This window comes from Puma concolor, chromosome A1, assembly GCF_028749965.1.
Source record: "Puma concolor isolate L17-30 chromosome A1, mPumCon1.1.hap2, whole genome shotgun sequence".
NCBI classification, from domain to species: Eukaryota; Metazoa; Chordata; class Mammalia; order Carnivora; family Felidae; genus Puma; species Puma concolor.
Genome location: NC_141667.1, coordinates 71,112,011 through 71,136,675, shown reverse-complemented (window position 1 = coordinate 71,136,675; position 24,665 = coordinate 71,112,011). Strand labels below are relative to the sequence as shown.

The 24,665-nt window shown below is 36.0% G+C and overlaps 1 protein-coding gene across 3 annotated transcripts in view; it reads left to right on the top strand.

The window, feature by feature from the left end:
• Window positions 1-24,665, top strand: part of FER (FER tyrosine kinase) — a 453,694-nt gene that overhangs the window by 292,088 nt on the left and 136,941 nt on the right. For all 3 annotated transcript variants that reach the window (XM_086685926.1, XM_086685760.1, XM_086685844.1), the window contains 2 exons: window positions 4,289-4,404; window positions 7,162-7,256. In XM_086685926.1, the coding sequence (XP_086542052.1) occupies window positions 4,289-4,404; window positions 7,162-7,256 (211 nt within the window). The remainder of the gene's footprint in view (window positions 1-4,288; window positions 4,405-7,161; window positions 7,257-24,665) is intronic.

Below are 24,665 nucleotides of genomic sequence, written 5' to 3'. Positions count from 1 at the left end.
CAGCACACAGCAAGGCACATTCTCACAGGAACCTAGAATAACACTATACCACATCTGTTACAAACACTGTGATGGTCACTGAAATAAAAAGGGGAAAATCTTTGAAAAGTTTAAGGATGATTCTTGGCTTTTTAAAATAGTATATGTATGTTTTTCTCTGGAAGAACTAAAAGCTGTAATGATTTTATTGCAGTGTGGTAAAGCCAAAACTAGTGATCTGAGATTGGAAAAGAAGCTGTGACGTAATAAAAGTTTAAACACTCAGTAGGCTTGTTCCATTTGTTTCTGGTTATACATGATAGTTCAAGAAAAGTGACTTACTGCTCTTGAAGATTTCAGGATTGTGTATAGAATCTCACTATGTGACAACACTAGATACATTATTTCAATCTAATAATTATGTGGATAAGACATGTTTCAATATAAAGATTGATTTTATAGCCAGCTCTGGTAGTGGTCAGAGAAGGTAGCTATATATGATGAAAGTCCCTTTTTTCCAGACTAGTTTGAAGTTTCTTCCAACTCATAGGCCAGATGAAAGTGTATTATGTTTAATAATAATGGCAGACATTTTATAATCATTAATCAAATGGGCTATTTGCAAATTTATTAGTAGCTTTTTTATGATTGAGTTCTAATGGATAAATATGACTTTGTCAATGAGTTAATTAGTGCTGTTCTGTTTTGAAAGTTTGAATTGAGTATAGGCTTACAGTGCAATGTGAAAAATAGTATAAAATTCAGATGTTTGGAGAAAACTGTGATGAATGTATTTGATCAATACTAGACTTAGAGCTCAGCATTTTAAATAAAGAAATAAATGATTATTAATTTTTTTATTCAAATATCAACTGATGAGTTGACAATCCTTATTTTTTTTTAGCTGTGAATATGTTGAGAAAGTAAATCCCTAGTGAAGTAATCCACTTTGCAGGATTCTTCATATTATTTTAAAATATCCTTTCCAAATGGAAGAATTAAACTGCTGTTGGAAAGCAGTTTCTATTGACTGCTAATAATTACTTTGTAAGTAAATTCTAAAGAATCTCAAGTCAAAAGCAGTAGCTGATGTGTTTATTTCATTTGTGATGTGTTCATCATTCCTAAGGAAGTATTCCTTCTTTCCATTACTTTAGGTCAGTAAGTCAGTAGCAATAATTGGGCCAAAAATTATTACAAGGAAATTAAATTTTCTTGAAAACACAACTAAAATATTGTAAAATTAAACCATTTACTAAAATAGAATGGGTTGATAAGGACTGCTTTTTGAGTACTAAGCAAAAATATTTTCAGTTAAAGAGAAATATTTCAGTTATGTTTATGTTTAGTTTACTATGTGAAATATGTATGGTATGTTAGGAAAGGATTTTAACCTTTAGCTCCTTACTAGGGCCATTTCAAAGAATAATATTTTTTCAATGACAAGATAGTAGTATGGTGTCAGTTTAAATAAATTTAATCATTTTTAAAAGTTTATTTATTTTGAGAGAGTGAAAAGAGAGAACACATGTACGTGTGCATGAATGAGGGAGGGCCAGAAAGAGAAGAAAAGGAGGGAGACAGAGAGAGAGATTGAGAGAGAGAGAGAGAGAGAGAGAGAGAGAAATCTCAAGCAGCCTCCACACAGTCACAATGGAATATTATTCAGCCATGAAAAAAGAATGCAATCTTGCCATTTGCAACAACATGGATGGATCCAAAGGGTATAATGCTAAGCAAAGTAAGTCAGAGAAAGATAAATACCATATGATTACAGTTATGTGTAGAATTTAAGAAACAAAACACATGAACAAGCAAAAAAAGAGGCAAACCAAAAAATACTCTTAACTATAAAGAACAAACAGATCATTACCAGAGGGCAGTGAATGGGGAGAATGGGTGAAATAGGTGAAGGGGGTTAAGAGTGTAGATGTATCATGATGAGCACTGAGTAATATTTGGAATTGCTGAATCACCATATTGTACACCTGAAACTAATATAACACCGTTAACTACACTGGAATTAAAATTTTTGAAGAAAAAAAATGCTATGAAACTTTGCTGACAGAAATTGGATGTAAATATATGTACATATATAAAATTCTTTATTAAAACATTTTCATAATTTTCAATTTATTAATACATAAAACTTACACACCTTGAACTATTGGTTAAGAGTTACATTAATCTTAAAATGAACTATTGGGACCTCATCAAAATAAAAAGGTTCTGCACAGTGAAGGAAACAATCAGCAAAACTAAAAGGCAACCAGAAGAATAGGAGAAGATATTTGCAAATGACATGTCAGATAAAGGGTTAGTATCCAAAATCTATAAAGAACTTATCAAACTCAACACCCAAAAAACAAATAATACAGTGAAGAAATGGGCAAAAGACATGAATGGACACTTCTCCAAAGAAGACATCCAGGTGGCACACTGACACATGAAAAAATGCTCAACATCACTCATCATCCAGGAAATACAAATCAAAACCACAATGAGATACCACCTTACACCTCTCAGAATGGCTAACATTAATAACTCAGGCAACAACAGATGTTGGCGAGAATGCGGAGAAAGAGGATCTCTTGGGTGCAGCCACTCTGGAAAACAGTATGGCGGTTCCTCAAAAAATTAAAAATAGAACTGCCCTATGACCCAGCAATTGCATGACTAGGTGTTTATCCAAGGGATACAGGTACGCTGTTTCGAAGGGACACATGTACCTCAATGTTTATAGCAGCACTATCGACAATAGCCAAAGTATGGAAAGAGCCCAAATGTCCATCGATGGATGAATGGATAAAGAAGATGTGGTATATATATACAATGAAGTATTACTTGGCAATCAAAAAGAATGAAATCTTGTCATTTGCAACTAAGTGGATGGAACTAGAGGGTATTAATGCTAAGCGAAATTAGTCAGAGAAAGACAAATATATGACTTCACTCATAGGAGGACTTTAAGATACAAAACAGATGAACATAAGGGAAGCAAACATAATATAAAAACATGGAGGGGGTCAAAACAGAAGAGACTCATAAATATGGAGAACAAACTGAGGGTTGCTGGAGGGGTTGTGGGAGGGGGGATGGGCTAAATGGGTAAGGGGCATTAAGAAATCCACTCCTGAAATCATTGTTGCACTATATGCTAACTAATTTGGATGTAAATTGAAAAAAAAAAAGAGTTACATTGATCTGAGACCTTAAACCCAATAATTAGCAGACCCCTAGTTTAGTTACTTATTGTTCAACAATAGCATTGAAGCTTATTATAATACTTGCATATTAGGATTAGAGTTATGTAAAAAATACATAAGCACACCTAAAAACTTGAGTACTAAGAAATAGCTGTTGGATTAGCTCTATAGCTCATCCTTGTAATATTTTGTTTCATCTTAAAAATTAAAAAAAATGACTTCAACCTTGAAATAACGCACATAAAAGTCAAAATATGTTAGAGACTTAGAACAAAGTTAGGGATTTATACATTTGGTAGAAACCCAACATGGGTGACACTGGCATTTGGATAAGCATTTCCTCTTCCTTGGTACCTTTCAGAGATTGACAGTCTGCTGACGGGTGACAGTCACTAGTGGGTCTGGTTCGATTGCCTCTTACCTATTGCTTTACGCTCTTCAGCTGACATTTGACTCTGTGGATCCATAGCAACAGCCACCTCATGGAATCTTTGCTTTATCTTGAAACATTAATGGTTAACTTCTTAATCTAACAACATTTAGAGGTTGGGGGTAAAGAGAACTAGGAGGCAGGAAACAATGTCTTTCTGATGGTTTCAACTTGAGTTTCTCTTTTTATCCTGTTCCAATTTTTTCCCTGATTTTCCTTTTCAGTTCTCCTCATGCTTCAATCCCCCAAAGGGTAGGTGGGTCGGGTAGTATTTTTTTTTTTTTTTTCCTTCTGGGACAGAGAGAGACAGAGCATGAACGGGGGAGGGGCAGAGAGAGAGGGAGACACAGAATCGGAAACAGGCTCCAGGCTCTGAGCCATCAGCCCAGAGCCCGACGCGGGGCTCGAACTCACGGACCGCGAGATCGTGACCTGGCTGAAGTCGGACGCTTAACCGACTGCGCCACCCAGGCGCCCCAAGGGTAGTATTTTTAAAGTTGGAGGATTGACAAGAGTAACATTTCCCATCTTTTATTTCTACTTAAAACTCTGAGTAAAGCTAAAAGAATACTTTGATTAATTCAAAATGCATCATTTCATGTTTTTCTTGTATTTTGCAGAGATTTATGTGGCAGTCTTAGACCCTAAACAGTACATGTATTTGTATTTTCAGGGGAATTTTGGTGAAGTATATAAGGGCATATTAAAGGATAAAACTGCTGTTGCTGTTAAAACATGTAAAGAAGATCTTCCTCAGGAACTGAAAATAAAATTTTTACAAGAAGCCAAGTGAGTTTCCTAAAGTAATATTAAACATGTATTTATAAGTTACTATTACAACATTGAAATATGAAGTTTGGGATTATCTTAAATTATGATTTACTGAAGTAGAAGGAAGCACTTTCCAAACCCTCACAAGTAAGCACTTACACAATATAGAAACAAAAAGTTTATTTGTTTTTAGTTGGACTATAGAATGTTTATGCAATCATGGTCAAAAGAACCAGATGCTAAAAAACAGTGAGTATTCTTCAGTATTGGAATATTGCAGTGTTTTTTGCTTTTATCACATATACATACATTTATATGTATGTATATGTGTATGTATATGTATATGTGCATGTATGTATATGTAAAGACAATGTGATTGTCTTTATAATAAAAATATTATTTTAGTCCATATACAAAATACACAATTGATGTAAATACATTTAGATATATATAATTATATCTATCCAACCCTCCTTAGATGTTTTCTCTTGATTGTCTTTTCTGAGCTGTTACCTTTCTTTTTGGAGAAACTCAGATTTCTTCTTCAACTCCTTGTTGGGCATTTGTTCCAAAATTTGTACATTGTTTCTTTTCTAATCTTCTAGGATAATTGTCTTCTCTTTTTTTCTATTAGCTAAAAGTTAATGTTCTAATACCCCTGTATTGTGTGTGGTTAATAGTATTCTGTTAGCAGTAAAACCCACAACACAGTACAAAACAAATGGAAAAATGTTTTGGACAAAATAAGGATGGACTCTCTGAGATACGTGGATATATGGATGGGAAAGAAGGAAGATACATGGATCCATGTGCTGTAAAGGGAGAAAGGGAAAGTGTGTGTGTGTGTGTGTGTGTGTGTCTGTCATGGTGTAGTGTATAAAATTGAGGTTTCTATAAAGTGCTGTAAAAGAACCAAGCTTGTGGCAATGAGAGAACTAAGTGCCATAGGATGGAACATTTTCACGGATGTTTGTTCATTCAGCATCTAAAAGTGAATATTGCTAGCAATGGATTAACCTAGTTGGTGCGCTTGTTAAATATGATCTAGAGAATAAAGATGTAAACTTTTTTAATGTCAGTTACTGGTAGGTTGAAAATATGGTATGATATGGGGCGCCTGGGTGGCGCAGTCGGTTAAGCGTCCGACTTCAGCCAGGTCACGATCTCGCGGTCCGTGAGTTCGAGCCCCGCGTCAGGCTCTGGGCTGATGGCTCAGAGCCTGGAGCCTGTTTCCGATTCTGTGTCTCCCTCTCTCTCTGCCCCTCCCCCGTTCATGCTCTGTCTCTCTCTGTCCCAAAAATAAATAAAAAACGTTGAAAAAAAATTTAAAAAAAAAAGAAAATATGGTATGATAAAGGCATGCTATCAGACTTGTATTTCATAGGCTGATTATTTTATAGGTGGTATTAAGGTACAAGGTTATATATTACATTATTTTTTTTTAAAGCTAGTTTTCTTGCTGTCTAAATTGTGACTGTTTTATTGAGAAATAAAGTATTAAATTTCCTAAAGTGGAAAAATCCATTTTCTAAAGTAGAATTACAAAGTTTTATGTAAAAAATGAGAATTGTATCTATGCACATTCCCAAATGTCATTTAATAGATGATAGAACTATATATTTAGATATTTAATATGGAGTCCATGCTGGCTATTTTGTGGAATTTCTTTACTAAGCAGTTTCCAACCTAAGAAATGACACTTTGGATTAGGGTCAAACATTCTAAGACTTCGTTTTTAATTCTTCATAGAAGTTGAAAGCTCAAGGTTAGTGACAGAATATTTTCCTCATCTCTTGAATTTTTTTCTACTCTTCTATCTTTTTTCACTTATAAGTCATTATATATTTTCAATCTAAGGCATTTTTCTTGGAGTTATCTCTGCTTTAGTTGGGCTTATACAAAACATATATGAACTGTTTTTTCTTTCTCCCAATAGTGATTTTTTCATTCTCTTAGGAAACTGCATTTTTCAAAGATGAGTGAATTTATAACTATGTCAGTAGGGTGATATGGAATAAGATTTGGTAATAGAAATATTCAGGGTAGATGGGCCTTTGAGGGAATCTAATTTATTTTAACTCATGCTTGGAGTTCTATAGATGAATCTGTGCTATTTTTATAGCCCTCTGATGAAATTTTGCCTTTATCCAAACAAAGTCCCCTTTGTTTCAGCTTCAGTGTATATTGAAACTGTTACTAAATTATTTTTGAACCTGTAGTCCACTTTCTCAAAACTTGAATTTTTAATATTTTGAAATTGATCACTATAATTAAGATAGTATTTTACAAAATCTAATGAGATGATCAGCCTATAAAATTTACCAATATGAATTGAATTCTTATTTATGTATTTTCAATCAAGTGTGTACATAAAAACAAAACAAAAAGATGCCAACCTAGCAGCTTATAGTTCTGGTCCACTAAATGCTTGTCAGTTACGCTTTTGTGGTAGTGGCTAAAACCAGATACTTGGAAGGGAGTGTAATGTTTGGGACTAAGTAAGATGTTCAGGTTTAGCATGATTATTACTCAGAGTGGATAATAATTTTTAAATGAATATTGAATTAAGGAGAATTGATTCCTTTTACCTATAGTTTGCTAATATTTATTTAAACTTGTATACACCCATCACTTATCATAATTTGGTTTCATATTGAAGCTTTAAAAAGAGAATCATATTGACTAAAGTATATTCTACTTGGGCATGCTGTTGATGATCATAAATTAATGCTTTTTTATTTAAATGATAACTGTTCTGAAACTTTTTTCATCCAGAATTCTCAAGCAATACGATCATCCCAATATTGTCAAACTTATAGGCGTTTGCACACAAAGACAGCCTATCTACATCATCATGGAACTGGTTCCAGGTAATGATTTTAGAGGTTTCCTCGATGATGTTGTAATGTCATGTTTTATTATTTTTATATGTTCAGTCTCTTTGATTTCTCCTTGAAAAGTTTTCAGCAATTCTGTTTAACATTTTCCTGATGACAAAGAGCTGTGTATATGCCCAATATTTTTATAGTCTTTAATACTTTGCTGTTATATAGAAAATGTCATCCACCTGTTTTTTGGGGGGGAGATATATTATTATAGTGCAATTACACATGGAATTTAGTTAGGTATATTTTTGTTAGAAAACCTGTTTATAAAAATAGTCTACTTGGTTTAACTTTATAACAATGATAGTACTATCTTCTATCTTGTTCATTGTATATTATTTTCCAAGTACAATACCACACATCCTCTTGTTTGGCTGCCTACAAAATTCCATAGTGCTTTGAATCCCCTATCAACTATGAACATCTTTCATAAGTGAACAAAGAAAAATTAATCTGTTGAGGAATTTTTCCTATATTTCTTTATGGTGACTTTGAACACCTCTGGGTCTTGTGGTTAACCACTTTTGCCAACAAGCAAGGATAACTTTGAACTTATAGTGTGTATTTTTAAGTTACTTTCACTGTATATCATCCTGTTGTAGAAAATATCATTAGAGGTAAAATTTGACCTTGGTAAAATTTATAAATGTAATATTTAATAATAAATACTTGCTTTAACTAGTATTTATGCGTTTTAAAAGAAACTTAAAGGAATATGAAAAATATTTCTAACTTTAATATACATTAGATAAACCTGATATTATAGATTGCCCATTAAATATTGCTCACACAATTCTGCTATTATTTATGGATAGTTAGTCTCATTTTTATCACACTGGTTTGCCTGCTACGGAGTAGTTCTTGATATTACCATATAACTGCAGGATTTAGGATTATCATCATCTTCATCCTCATCAGGATAGCACTGTTATATACACTGTATGTTATTTATGATCTACATCATAAGTAGTTTCAATATAGTTATGAAAAATGCTAGAGTACAGTCTAAAATTTTGAAAACAATTGAATTGCTTATAGTTTTAATTAAGTAATATCATAGGGGTGCCTGGGTGGCTCAGTTGGTTGACTGTCCGACTTCCGCTTAGGTCATCATGTCGTGGTTCATGAGTTCAAGCCCCACATTGGGCTCTGTGCTGACATCTCAGAGCCTGGAGCCTGCTTCAGATTCTGTGTCTCCCTCTCTCCCTGCCCCTCCCCCACTCATGCTCTGTCTGTCTCTGTCTCAAAAAAAAAAAAAAATCACATACATGAAGTCCCCAGTTAATAGGGGATGTCTCTGAGAAACTGAGATTTGAAAGGTGGGGCTGAGTTGATGAGGAAAAGTGATCTTGGTCTTAGCATGGATGACAAATGCCAGATAGCAGGTACAAGTTGAACAAAAGAATATAGCATTGCAGGAGTGCCAGGGAAGTGTTCATCTGACACGGACAAATAACTTATATTGATGTTTTTAAAAGAATAAGAAAAATAAGCCCCATTAGAAAATTGAAAGTGTAATGGAAAATAGAAAATTAAAAATGAAGATCTCCCACTTAATAATCTAAGCCTGTCTCAAAGCTAGTTGATAACTAAGTATATGTGTGTGTTTCCAGGAAAATGTTTAATGTATAAAAACATACTCAAACTTTTCAGATCTTTTTTCTCTTAATAGTATAACTTAGGGTCTCATTGTTTGATATTTATCCATGTAGTTATATCTTTTTTTTTTTTGTAATGGTTTCAGAATATTCCATTTTATGGATTTATGTAATTTAATCAGTCTTCCACTTAGGGAGACTGTGTGTGTGTGCGATATATATATCAACGTTGAATGAATATATTTGGACTAATAACATAATCATTTTGAACTATATAGGGTGCATTTTCAGCAATGGGATTGTAGGTTGCAAGTGTATGTGCATTTTGATTTATAATAAATGTATTAGCTTTCTATTGCTGCATAACAAATGATCACAGCTTAGCAGCTTTAATCAACATGCATTTATTACCTCACAGTTCTATGGATCACAAGCATAGGCAATATTGATTGGGTTAACTGCTCAGGGTATCACAAAGCTCAAAATCGGGATTTCAGGCTGAGTTCTTATCTGGAGTCACTGGGAGAAATTGACTACTAACCTGCCTCTGTTGTGGCAGAATCCTGTTCCTTGAAGCTGAGAAGTGGTCTAAGTTGCTTTTATTGCTTGCTGTCAGCTGAAGGCATCTCTCATCTCCTTAAGGTTTCTACACTGTTTTTCCCGTGGTCCCTCCATCTTCAGACTCAGCATAGTCATATCTTTCAAGTGTTTTTGATTTTTTTAAACTTACTCTTCTGTTATCAGCTGGAGAATATTCTCTCCTTTTTTGAAAGAAGACAATGCCATATGACAACATAATTAGGGAAGTGATAACTGTGTTCACATGATCCAGGACTTAGGGTAGGCGATTGTTGGGAAGCCATATTCTAATTCTACTTCAGCACAGTACATTTTGCTAAATTTTTCAAAGATTAGTTGCAGCATGGAATCTGAAACCACAGTGATAAACTTTTCATACTCTCTTACACTAACTCCATTGCTTGAACTTGGAATTTGAATGTATCTTTTATCTGTGCATGATTCTGTAGCATCATGCTTCATCATTTAGAATATATCAGGTGACCAGGTTATACATATAGATCCTCAAAAAGGTGACATGATTCATTATATAACATCAAAAGATCACATTTATTAATGTCAACAGTAGTCTCATCAGACAAATAATGGGACGCTATCAAGTACATGGTGACAAATATGTGTTTTCTAAAATTTTAATTGTCACTGTAAAGTTTGGATTTTATCACTGGCAACAAAACCTGTCATTTTTTTTCCCTTGAAGTGTCACGTTTACTTCATTTATTTGGGAAAATGTGGGTCCAATATCTAATTTTTAATAAGCATATTTTGTCATTCTTTTTGAAAACCACTTTGATACAATAACAACTTTTATAGGATACTTGATTGTCTGTGTATGGACTTAGTTATACCCTTCTCTACACCCTGTCTCAGGTAATCACTGATTTGCCTTCTGTTGCTTTATTAGTTTGTATTTCTAGAATTTTGTATAAATGAAATCATACAGTCTGTACCTTTTTTTTTTTAATTCTGGTCTGGTTTCTTTCATTTAGCATAATTATTTTGAGATTCAGCCATTTTGTATCAATAGTTTCCTTTTTATTGCTGAGTAGAGTGACCTCAGGAATATACCACCGTTTATCTATTCAGCTACTGATAGACTTTTGAGTTGTTTCTTTTCTGGGCCTACTGCAAATGAAACTGCTAAAAATAGTTATGTACGAGTCTTTGTAATGGACATGTGCTTTTATTTCTCTAGGGAAGTTACTAGGAAAGGGATGAATGAATAGTACGGAATATGCATGTTTAAATACTTAAGAAACTGCCAAATTGCCTTTTAAAGTGATTATACTAGTTTGCCTTCCCAGCAGCAGTGTTCTCTTTTCATCAACTCAGACTGGTCAGTCTTTAGCCATTCTAATATTTATGTAGAAATGTCTTAATGTAATTTGTCTTTCCTGACTAAAGATGTTGAGCATCTTTTCATGTGGTAATTTGCCATTCATGTATCTTCTTTGGTGAAATGTCTATTCAAACCATTTGCCCATTTGTAAAAATTGGGTTGTTTGTTACAATTGAGTCTTGGTTCTTAACATACTTTAGATACAAATCCTTTATCAGAAATGTTATTTTTCAAATATTTTCTCTTGGTCTGTGTTTTATCTATTCATTATCTTAAGTGTCTTTTGGAAAGCAGAAGTTTTTAATTTTGACAAAGTTTAAATTACCAAATTTTTTTTCAAAGATCATGTTTTTCATGGTACATAGAAGAAAGTTTTGTCGACCCCAAGATCATACAGGTTTTCTTTTATGCTTACTTCTATGTGTTTTATAGTTTAAGAATTCACATTTGAGTCTGTGATCCATCTCAAGTTAATTTTTATATATGCTGTGAAAAATGGCTTAAGTTTATATTTTTGACATATGGATATGCAGTTCTTCCAGCACCACCTGTTTAAATTACTATCTTTTTTTCCTCTTATGGTGTTTCCCTCACCTACCTTGTTACATGCACTTTCATTTTAATTTTATGTATAGGTCTTTTTCTGGACTCTTCTTTTCTGTTGATTCTTTTGTTTGTCTTCATACCAATACAACACTGTCTTAATTACTGTAGCTTTATAATGTCTTGAAATCAGGTAATGTAAGTGCTATAATTTGTTTCTTCATCGTTTGGGCTATTAGAGGCCCTTAGCATTTCCATATCAGTGTTAGTGTTCTTTTATAGTTCAAGAGTTTCTATATAAAGGTTTGCTGGCATTTAGGTTGGTATTGTACTGAGTCTGTAGATCAACTGGGGGTAAATAGATGGATTAACATTATTGTGTTTTCTGACCCATGGACATGGTATATCTTGCTAGTAAGATCTTTAACTTCTCTAAGCTAAGTTCTGTAGAGTTGAGTATAGAGGACTTTCTGTCTTCTGTCAGACTTATCACTGAGTATTACTTTTTTTGTGATGCCATAGTAAGTGATCTTTATTTTTTTTGTTGTTGTTGTTGTTGTTGTTGTTGAAGATTTATTTATTTATTTTTTTTTTTAACAGTAAGGATTAATTTTTTTATTTATTTATTTTTTTTATATATGAAATTTATTGTCAAATTGGTTTCCATACAACACCCAGTGCTCATCCCAAAAGGTGCCCTCCTCAGTACCCATCACCCACCCTCTCCTCCCTCCCACCCCCATCAACCCTTAGTTTGTTCTCAGTTCTCAACAGTCTCTTATGCTTTGGCTCTCTCCCACTCTAACCTCTTTTTTTTTTTTTTTTTTTTTTGTTCCCCTCCCCCATGGGTTCCTCTTAAGTTTCTCAGGATCCACATAAGAGTGAAACCATATGGTATCTGTCTTTCTCTGTATGGCTTATTTCACTTAGCATCACACTCTCCAGTTCCATCCACGTTGCTACAAAAGGCCATATTTCATTTTTTCTCATTGCCACGTAGTACTCCATTGTGTATATAAACCACAATTTCTTTATCCATTCATCAGTTGATGGACATTTAGGCTCTTTCCATAATTTGGCTATTGTTGAGAGTGCTGCTATGAACATTGGGGTACAAGTGCCCCTATGCATCAGTACTCCTGTGTCCCTTGGATAAATTCCTAGCAGTGCTATTGCTGGGTCATAGGGTAGGTCTATTTTTAATTTTCTGAGGAACCTCCACACTGCTTTCCAGAGCGGCTGCACCAATTTGCATTCCCACCAACAGTGCAAGAGGGTTCCCGTTTCTCCACATCCTCTCCAGCATCTATAGTCTCCTGATTTGTTCATTTTGGCCACTCTGACTGGCGTGAGGTGATACCTGAGTGTGGTTTTGATTTGTATTTCCCTGATAAGGAGCGACGCTGAACATCTTTTCATGTGCCTGTTGGCCATCCGGATGTCTTCTTTAGAGAAGTGTCTATTCATGTTTTCTGCCCATTTCTTCACTGGGTTATTTGCTTTTCGGGTGTGGAGTTTGGTGAGCTCTTTATAGATTTTGGATACTAGCCCTTTGTCCGATATGTCATTTGCAAATCTCTTTTCCCATTCCGTTGGTTGCCTTTTAGTTTTGTTGGTTGTTTCCTTTGCTGTGCAGAAGCTTTTTATCTTCATAAGGTCCCAGCAATTCACTTTTGCTTTTAATTCCCTTGCCTTTGGGGATGTGTCGAGTAAGAGATTGCTACGGCTGAGGTCAGAGAGGTCTTTTCCTGCTTTCTCCTCTAAGGTTTTGATGGTTTCCTGTCTCACATTCAGGTCCTTTATCCATTTTGAGTTTATTTTTGTGAATGGTGTGAGAAAGTGGTCTAGTTTCAACCTTCTGCATGTTGCTGTCCAGTTCTCCCAGCACCATTTGTTAAAGAGACTGTCTTTTTTCCATTGGATGTTCTTTCCTGCTTTGTCAAAGATGAGTTGGCCATACGTTTGTGGGTCTAGTTCTGGGGTTTCTATTCTATTCCATTGGTCTATGTGTCTGTTTTTCTGCCAATACCATGCTGTCTTGATGATGACAGCTTTGTAGTAGAGGCTAAAGTCTGGGATTGTGATGCCTCCTGCTTTGGTCTTCTTCTTCAAAATTACTTTGGCTATTCGGGGCCTTTTGTGGTTCCATATGAATTTTAGGATTGCTTGTTCTAGTTTCGAGAAGAATGCTGGTGCAATTTTGATTGGGATTGCATTGAATGTGTAGATAGCTTTGGGTAGTATTGACATTTTGATAATATTTATTCTTCCAATCCATGAGCAGGGAATGTCTTTCCATTTCTTTAAATCTTCTTCAATTACCTTCATAAGCTTTCTATAGTTTTCAGCATACAGATCCTTTACATCTTTGGTTAGATTTATTCCTAGGTATTTTATGCTTCTTGGTGCAATTGTGAATGGGATCAGTTTCTTTATTTGTCTTTCTGTTGCTTCATTGTTAGTGTATAAGAATGCAACTGATTTCTGTACATTGATTTTGTATCCTGCAATTTTGCTGAATTCATGTATCAGTTCTAGCAGACTTTTGGTGGAGTCTATCGGATTTTCCATGTATAATATCATGTCATCTGCAAAGAGCGAAAGCTTGACTTCATCTTTGCCAATTTTGACGCCTTTGATTTCCTTTTGTTGTCTGATTGCTGTTGCTAGAACTTCCAGCACTATGTTAAACAACAGCGGTGAGAGTGGGCATCCCTGTCGTGTTCCTGATCTCAGGGAAAAAGCTCTCAGTTTTTCCCCGTTGAGGATGATGTTAGCTGTGGGCTTTTCATAAATGGCTTTTGTGATCTTTAAGTATGTTCCTTCTATCCCGACTTTCTCAAGAGTTTTTATTAAGAAAGGGTGCTGGATTTTGTCGAAGGCCTTTTCTGCATCGATTGACAGGATCATATGGTTTTTCTCCTTTTTTTTGTTAATGTGATGTATCATGTTGATTGATTTGCGAATGTTGAACCAGCCCTGCATCCCAGGAATGAATCCCACTTGATCATGGTGAATAATTCTTTTTATATGCCGTTGAATTCGATTTGCTAGTATCTTATTGAGAATTTTTGCATCCATATTCATCAGGGATATTGGCCTGTAGTTCTCTTTTTTTACTGGGTCTCTGTCTGGTTTAGGAATCAAAGTAATACTGGCTTCATAGAATGAGTCTGGAAGTTTTCCTTCCCTTTCTATTTCTTGGAATAGCTTGAGAAGGATAGGTATTATCTCTGCTTTAAACGTCTGGTAGAACTCCCCTGGGAAGCCATCTGGTCCTGGACTCTTATTTGTTGGGAGATTTTTGATAACCGATTCAATTTCTTCGCTGGTGATGGGTCTGTTCAAGCTTTCTATTTCCTCCTGATTGAGTTTTGGAAGAGTGTGGGTGTTCAGGAATTTGTCCATTTCTTCCAGGTTGTCCAATTTGTTGGCATATAATTTTTCATAGTATTCCCTGATAATTGTTTGTATCTCTGAGGGATTGGTTGTAATAATTCCATTTTCATTCATGATTTTATCTATTTGGGTCATCTCCCTTTTCTTTTTGAGAAGCCTGGCTAGAGGTTTGTCAATTTTGTTTATTTTTTCAAAAAACCAACTTGTGGTTTCGTTGATCTGCTCTACAGTTTTTATAGATTCTATATTGTTTATTTCTGCTCTGATCTTTATTATTTCTCTTCTTCTGCTGGGTTTAGGCTGCCTTTGCTGTTCTGCTTCTATTTCGTTTAGGTGTGCTGTTAGATTTTGTATTTGGGATTTTTCTTGTTTCTTGAGCTAGGCCTGGATTGCAATGTATTTTCCTCTCAGGACAGCCTTCGCTGCATCCCAAAGCGTTTGGATTGTTGTATTTTCATTTTCGTTTGTTTCCATATATTTTTTAATTTCTTCTCTAATTGCCTGGTTGACCCACTCATTCGTTAGTAGGGTGTTCTTTAACCTCCATGCTTTTGGAGGTTTTCCAGAGTTTTTTCTGTGGTTGATTTCAAGCTTCATAGCATTGTGGTCTGAAAGTATGCATGGTATGATTTCAATTCTTGTAAACTTATGAAGGGCTGTTTTGTGACCCAGTATATGATCTATCTTGGAGAATGTTCCATGTGCACTCGAGAAGAAAGTATATTCTGTTGCTTTCGGATGCAGAGTTCTAAATATATCTGTCAAGTCCATCTGATCCAGTGTCTCATTCAGGGCCCTTGTTTCTTTATTGACCGTGTGTCTAGTTGATCTATCCATTTCTGTAAGTGGGGTGTTAAAGTCCCCTGCAATTACCACATTCTTATCAATAAGGTTGCTTATGTTTATGAGTAATTGTTTTATATATTTGGGCGCTCCGGTATTCGGTGCATAGACATTTATAATTGTTAGCTCTTCCTAACAATTATAACAATGGATAGACCCTGTCACTATTATATAATGTCCTTCTTCATCTCTTGTTACAGCCTTTAATTTAAAGTCTAGTTTGTCTGATATAAGGATGGCTACTCCAGCTTTCTTTTGGCTTCCAGTAGCATGATAAATAGATCTCCATCCCCTCACTCTCAATCTAAAGGTGTCCTCAGGTCTAAAATGAGTCTCTTGTAGACAGCAAATAGATGGGTCTTGTTTTTTTATCCATTCTGATACCCTAAGTCTTTTGGTTGGCGCATTTAATCCATTTACATTCAGTGTTATTATAGAAAGGTATGGGTTTAGAGTCATTGTGATGTCTGCATGTTTTATGCTTGTAGTGATGTCTCTGGTACTTTGTCTCACAGGGTCCCCCTTAGGATCTCTTGTAGGGCTGGTTTAGTGGTGACAAATTCCTTCAGTTTTTGTTTGTTTGGGAAGACCTTTAGCTCTCCTTCTATTCTAAATGACAGACTTACTGGATAAAGGATTCTCGGCTGCATATTTTTTCTGTCTAGCACACTGAAAATCTCGTGCCAATTCTTTCTGGCCTGCCAAGTTTCAAAAGAGAGATCAGTCACGAGTCTTATAGGTCTCCCTTTATATGTGAGGGCACGTTTACCCCTTGCTGCTTTCAGAATTTTCTCTTTATCCTTGTATTTTGCCAGTTTCACTATGATATGTCGTGCAGAAGATCGATTCAAGTTACGTCTGAAGGGAGTTCTCTGTGCCTCTTGGATTTCAATGCCTTTTTCCTTCCCCAGTTCAGGGAAGTTCTCAGCTATTATTTCTTCAAGTACCCCTTCAGCACCTTTCCCTCTCTCTTCCTCCTCTGGGATACCAATAATGCGTATATTATTTCTTTTTAGTGTATCACTTAGTTCTCTAATTTTCCCCTCGTACTCCTGGATTTTTTTATCTCTCTTTTTCTCAGCTTCCTCTTTTTCCATAACTTTATCTTCTAGTTCACCTATTCTCTCCTCTGCCTCTTCAATCCGAGCCGTGGTGGTTTCCATTTTGTTATGCATTTCGTTTAAAGCGTTTTTCAGCTCCTCGTGACTGTTCCTTAGTCCCTTGATCTCTGTAGCAAGAGATTCTCTGCTGTCCGCTATACTGTTTTCAAGCCCAGCGATTAATTTTATGACTATTATTCTAAATTCACTTTCTGTTATATTATTTAAATCCTTTTTGATCAGCTCATTAGCTGTTGTTATTTCCTGGAGATTCTTCTGAGGGGAATTCTTCCGCTTGGTCATTTTGGATAGTCCCTGGCGTGGTGAGGACCTGCAGGGCACTTCCCCTGTGCTGTGGTGTATAACTGGAGTTGGTGGGCGGAGCCGCAGTCAGACCTGATGTCTGCCCCCAGCCCACCGCTGTGTCCACAGTCAGACTGGTGCGTGCCTTCTCTTCCCCTCTCCTATGGGCGGGATTCACTGTGGGGTGGGGTGGCCTGTCTGGGCTACTTGCAGACTGCCAGGCTTGTGATGCTGGGGATCTGGCGTCTTAGCTGGGGTGGGTAGGCAAGGTGCACAGGGGCAGGAGGGGCAGGCTTAGCTTGCTTCTCCTTAGGTGATCCTCTTCAGGAGGGGCCCTGTGGCAGCAGGAGGGAGTCAGATCCGCTGCCGGAGGTTTGGCTCCGCAGAAGCGCAGAGTTGGGTGTTTGAGCGCGGAGCGAGCAAGTTCCCTGGCAGGAACTGGTTCTCTTTGGGATTTTGGCTGGGGGATGGGCGGGGGAGATGGCGCTGGCGAGCGCCTTTGTTCCCCACCAAACTGAGCTCTGTCGTCAGGGGGCTCAGCAGCTCTCCTTCCCTTTGTCCTCCAGCCTTCCCGCTTTCTGAGCAGAGCTGTTAACTTACGACCTCCCAGACGCTAAGTCGGGCTTGCTGTCGCAACACAGTCCGTCAGGCCCCTCCGCTTTTTGCAAGCCAGACTCGGGGGCTCTGCTTGGCCGGCGAGCCGCCCCTCCGCCCAGGCTCCCTCCCGCCAGTCCGTGGAGCGCGCACCGCCTCGCCGCCCTTCCTACCCTCTTCCGTGGGCCTCTCGTCTGCGCTTGGCTCCGGCGACTCCGTTCTGCTAATCCTCTGGTGGTTTTCTGGGTTATTTAGGCAGGTGTAGGTGGAATCTAAGTGATCAGCAGGACGCGCGGTGAGCCCAGCGTCCTCCTACGCCGCCATCTTCCCTCTCCCTCCAGTAAGTGATCTTTAAAAGTAAATTTTATTTAAAAAGTATATCCACTAAGGAAGTTATAGAAGATTTGAATAACACTGTCAGTCAACCTAACCTACTGACATAAATAGGACATTCCATACATCATCACCTGAAAATACAATTCTTTTAAGTACACAGAGAATATGTACTAAGATAGTCCATATTCTGGACTATAAAACAAGTCCCAACTAATTTATAAGTATTTTAAATTATGTACATGTAATAAAAATAGAGCTCAAAGACAAATCTCTGAAAAACCTCTAAATATTTGGAAACTACACAATGTGCATCTGAATAACCAGTGGGGCAGAGTGGAAATCAAAGTGTTTTGAGCCTGAATGCAAATGAAAACGCAACATCTCAGTATTTATATACTGCCTATAAAGCAGTACTTGAGAAATGACTTTAACAGTATATGTCTATATTAGAAAAGAAGGTACTCAAAGTGATGACTTCAATTTCTTCCATAAAAAGTTGAATGAATCCAAGTTAACTCAAAATATGTAGAAGAAAGAAAAAATTAAGGCAATAGCAGAAATCAATGAAAAGGGAAAAACACAGAGTCAACGAAACTAAAAGCTAGTCTTTTGAGATCAATAAAAGTAAACCTCTACATAGGCCAATAAGAAAAAAGAGAGGACACAAATTACTAATATCAAAAATGAGAGCTGACATCACTACAGAGTCTACAGATGTCAAAAGGATATTAATGGAATATTATGGCCAAGTTTGTGCAAACAAATTAAACAACTTAGATGCAATGGACAAATCTCCTGAAAGATAAAACTACCAAATCCTTCAATCTTCATATCCCCCTCTCTTTTAAAGAATTGGTCATTAAGAAACCATCCTTCAAAGAAAACTCCAGGCCCAGCTGGCTTCACTGGTGAATTATACTACACTTTTCAGAAGGAAATACACCACTTCTATACCAACTCATTCAGAAAGTTGAAAAAGCAAGACTCCTTCCCAGCTCATTTTTTGAGACCACCATTACCTGATTCTAAAGCTAGAGAAAAAAATCATAGGAAAAGAAAACTACAGAGTAATGTCTCATGATCTTATATAAAAATCCTAAGCATAATTATAACAAAGCCAATATAGCAATATACAGAAATACATCATACTGAAGCAGAATTTATCCTAGAACTGCAAGTTGGTTTAACCTTCAAAAACCAATCCATGCCATTCATTACATTAACAAACAAACAAACAAAAAATAGTATCATCATCTCAATAGATACAAAAAAGCATTTGGCAAAATCAAACCTGTGTTCCTGATAAGAATGCTCTCATAAGAAATAAAACTTCCTCAACATTAAGGGCTTCTAAGAAAAGCCTGTAGATGACATTATACTTAATGGTAAATGACTGAATACTTTCCTCCTTTATATAAGAAATAAAACCTCTATCTGCATTTACCACTTCAACATCATACCGGATGTTCTAGCTTCTAGAACCATATAGCCAGAAAAAGTAAATAAAAAGCACCCTTTAACATGTTTATGGTATTTTTCATCTTTGTCACAATGAACGCTTGTTTGCCAGTGTTTGAAATTAAAATGCTAGCTGTTAAACTAATAATTGTAACACTCTTTGGAGGATAGTGATGTGTCAATGTAGGTTCATCAGCTGAAATAGATATGGTTGTCTTTGAAAAAGTATAGGGATCTCTGTCTCCCTCACTTCTTCATTCACTTAGCTCCTTCCTCTGTCCTGTCCAGCATTCCGTGACACAAGTGCGTGGTCAGTAAAAGGCCAGAGAGGGTAGTGGTGGAGATCTTGAGTTCTGATAAGTGTTGGTGAGGGTGTGAAAAAACCAACTCCCTCATACATTAGTGCTGGAATATAAAATAATACAGCTTTCTTGGAAGAAAATTTACAATTTCTCTAGAAGTTATACATGAATGTTCCACATATATTAAGCGTTTCAATCCTAGGTATTTACCCAAGAGAATTGAAAATATTTGTCACACAAAAATTGTAAGTAGATGTTCATAGCAACATTGTTTATAATAGCCAAAAAGTAGAAATAACCTAAATGTCCATGGAAAAACAATGTAGCATATCCAAATGGTATAAATACTATTAAGCAATAAAGAGAAATGAGGTAATTAATACATGCTGCAGTATGCATGTACCTCAAAAACGTTATGCTAATTGAAACAAGTCCAATGCAGAAGACTACATGCTGTATGATTCCATTTCTTTGAAATGGCCAGAGAAGGCATTGTGGTTTTCTGGGGCTGGGCTTTCTGATGGGATTGACTATACAGTTGACTCTTGAACAGCATGGATCTGAACTGTGTAGGTCCATTTATTATACATATTTTTTTATAGTATGGTAAATGTATTTTCCCTAATGATAAGGTTTTTTTCTCTAGCTTTATTGTAAAACTACAGTATTTAGTACATTTAACATGCAAAATATGTTAATCAACTGTTTATGTCATTAGTAAGGTTTCTGCTCAATGGTAAACTATTAGTTGTTATGTTCTTGGGAAATTAATAGATTTCCCAGTAGATTTTTGCCTGGGATGGGATTGATGCTCCTAAGCCCTGATGTTTAAAGGCCAACGGTATACAGATATGAGAGACTTTTTGGCGTGATGAAAATGTATCAAACTGGATTGTAGTGACAGTTGCACACCTGTAAATTTGTCAAAACTCCTTGAATCATACGTTAAAATGGATAAATTTTATGTATATAAACTAAACTTGTAAATGGCTCTTTAACAAAAAAAGCCCAAGAGCTAGGCAGTCTTATATGACCTTGCTGAACTTACTTAACCCTTCTGTGCCTTAATTTTCTTGCCTATAAAGTAAGATTAATAGGGTTGGTATAAGGACTAATGTACTGTGATTTTATGTAAATACACATATAGACACATTATATATCTAAATATTTCACATGGGACCACTTTGTTTTCTTACCATAAATTTTATTATTTTCCAATTGGCTAAGAGAAAAAAGTGGTTATTTAAAATGCCTGCTATAATCCAGCCAAAACTAACCCAGACTCTGAACCTGCCTCTTCCCCTAATTCTCCTAACCCTAGGTGTACTAAATAGGAATGACTGAGAACAAATTAGAAAGTATAACATTTGTTTTCAGTTCTTCTCTCTCCATCATTGTAACTGTTCTGTTGATATGTTTTATATTTAGCTTTCATTGATCTTTATTATGTAAAACTCAAGTGGCTAGATTAAATGGCCTCTGAATTTTAGCAATAACCTGTATTATTGTAATTGTTAGGAAAATGTTTAAGTTTGAAAGCTCAATTCTCAGACTGCTTCAGAAAGTACTTTTCTGTGTTTTTCTTCCTTTATAAAAGGTATGATGGGGAAAGAGCCAGCTAGTTTTCATTCTTGTAAAAGCACCATAGTAATATATAATTTCTTATGCTTACAAAAGATCTTAAAGTGCTAAAAGCACTTTGATATTAGGTCATTTATTCTACCAGCTATATTGTTATCTTCATTTATAAATAAACTAAATGAAGTTCAGAGAGGTAAAAATGACTTGTCGACATTAGTTAAATAGCAAGTAGGAAAATAATGCTCTATTTTGTTTTATCCTTCAATTTACAAGTGGGTCAAAATAATCCTTTTACGAATTAAAAATACAAATGAAAATTCAAGCTAAACATTTATGCAAGATACCCTATGGACAAATACATTAATCCCCCTTACATAATTTCTCAGCCTTGTGCACAGATAAGGAAATAGCTTACTGTAGTAAACAGGAAAATTTTTGTTGGAGTTCCTTTTTTCTCTACTGGGAATCAAGCTTGTGGAGGGAAGATTTAGAAAACTGGTAGGTTAAAAGCAAGATCTAATAACTGCTTAGTGTCTAATATGCATGCCATTTCAAAACTGCATTATGCAGAGACTTAATATGCTCCTGTTCTCGTCAGATAACTGAACCCTTTGAAATCATAAATCTGAAATATATTTGAACCAAAGTAATGTTTAAAGAGATTAGAAGCGTTTGAGAATTGAAGTTTAGAGTGAATACTCCAAGATGATCTTGTCTTTACTTGAATCATCTCTTGAATTACAAATGCTTTATTTACTTGTTTGCTCATGGGTTGCTGGATAAGTAAAATCAAACAAAAGGCAATTCTAAATGGCACTAGGAAATACTAAAAACAAAAAGCTCTAATATGCTAAAAAGAAGACAGTTTGTAAGCATGTTGTTTATTACTTAGAAGCTGAAATGAAGGAAATTGTGAGAGAATTTTTTTTTAAGTGACAAGCATTACTGAAAGGAATGTTTATGGGCCAGGCAGGTGTCATTTATTTTCTTATGTGATTGAATTAGGGCTGCCACTGATACCCAGATGAAGAGGAAACTAAGCACCTTAACCTTTAAATGCAACAATGTTTCTGCACATCATGAGTAGAAGTGATTAATTTTATTAAGCCTTAAAAAATGTCAGTCTCCACTTTCTTTCCCTAGAGACTTGTAACTGCCCCTTTCTTTCTGACATGGATCTCCTCTCTGAGTTCAGAACTTTCTGGAACCAATTGAATGTTACATTATCTGGTACATTCCATAGCTTATACAGATGCTGCCCTTTGGCAGTACTCAAAGTTATTTTAATTTTAAAATGACTTATGTGTTTGAAACTTTGAGAATTATTGAAGAATTTTTACCAGGTTTAGACATCATCAAAATATATCTCCTCCCTATAACATGTTTTTTAAGAATTGAGTTCATGGAGTTTATATGGTCTAGAGATTTTGGCTTAGAAATCTTAGCATTATTATTTTATATCCTAAATGTCTTTAACATCTCAGTAGAAACATTTCCACTGTCACAATTTCTTTTCTTTAAAATCATTTCAGTTGATAATTTCTGTGAGTAATTTCACTAAATTTTGCTGGGAGGTTAAATTCTTTTAAAAAAAAGTTTTATTTGAGAAAGTGTGTGTGTGTGTGTGTGTGTGTGTGTGTGTGTGTGTGTGTGTGAGCATGAGCGGGGGAGGGGCAGAGGGACCCTCAGGCAGGGTCCACGCTGTCCGTGCAGTCCAGGGCTGGGCTGTGATCTCGTGACTGCAAGACATGAGCTGAGCCAAAATCAAGAGTCGGACACTTAACCGACTGAGTCACGCAGGCGCCGCTAGGGAGGTTAAATTCTTCTTAAAAATAAACTACCCCTTCAATTCATAACAACATTTTATATATGTATATGATGTAGCAGAACCAATTTCAGTTATGTGATTCTCACAGCTGTAGAAGGTTATTATGGTAGTCCCTGAAAATGACAGTTCCTGCTTCATTGGGAACAAAGCCCCAGTGTTTTGGCTGTGGATACTTGCCTGGCATTTGTTTCTTGTGTTCATCGTAAATGTAACAAAGGTAAATTGTGCCAAGAAACGATGAAGGAACATGGCTCCTACCACTCATAAAGGAGAGCCCTCAAAATCTGAACTGGCACTTGGTCTTACATAAGCTCTAACCCATGACCAGTTGTGTAATAATACCACTTCACAGCAGCAAATTTTGAGCTCAAGGAGAGAGCAACATAGTAATACTCAAATAAGTATTTATTTACTAAAAATTATAAGATGTCAACTCAGTGGCTGAATTATTTTTTGTTAATTGCCACAGAAGAACCTAATTTTATGGACTTACGTTTGGAGCTATTAACAGAATACTCTTTAAAAGTAACTTTGGGGGGCGCCTGGGTGGCGCAGTCGGTTAAGCGTCCGACTTCAGCCAGGTCACGATCTCGCGGTCCGTGAGTTCGAGCCCCGCGTCGGGCTCTGGGCTGATGGCTCGGAGCCTGGAGCCTGTTTCCGATTCTGTGTCTCCCTCTCTCTCTGCCCCTCCCCCGTTCATGCTCTGTCTCTCTCTGTCCCAAAAATAAATAAACGTTGAAAAAAAAATTAAAAAAAAAATAACTTTGGTATGAATTTGGTCTAATTAGAGGATTGTGAATTCCACTTTGGGAAAATAAGGAAGTTTTCTTTTAAATGTTAACTGATGTTATATCTAAACTTAGACTTTCACTTTATAATTCAAGCATATTACGTTAGTGAAAAACGAAATAAATGTTCTCTGTTGCCATTTCATACCACAGATAATAGTTTGATATAATGTAACCTACTTCCAAAATCTTTTGAAAAGATAACATCTTTAAATTGATATTTTTTCTCAGCCAAATGATACACTGGTTTGCCCTCGTGTTTCATTTGCTGCCTAATACCCCAAAGCAAATGCAGATGGGATAAACTGGCCATTTCTTCAGATGCTGAAAGCACTAACATCCTTGGGAATCAGCTAATTTTATTTACACGTGACATAAATTGATAAGCTGGTAGTATTCCACACATGTGGTTTTGGCATTTTCCTATTGTTCTTCAGATATATCACTTTCTTCTAGCAGTGAATATTCTTCCCCTGAGGTGGAGCTAAGTGCTAAATACATTAACCCAGAAGAAGGATATGAGAAAAACCTGAAATATAATAACTCTTACCAGTACTGTAGTACCTTTTTGACTTCAGTGATTCTAAAGAAGTGTACAGAGATTTTCCTTTTTATCAATGAAATGAGAAAAAGGTTGGTATGTTACAACAGACATTAAGTTATCATGGTACGTTTGAGCCAAAGATGCATTGTGTACATCTGTGCAATATTGCTCCTATGTTTTTTATGTTCTAAGCATCTGATAACAGTGATAGCTATAAGTACCTCTTGCAAGGAGGCAGGTAGCCTGGTGAGCAGGACAA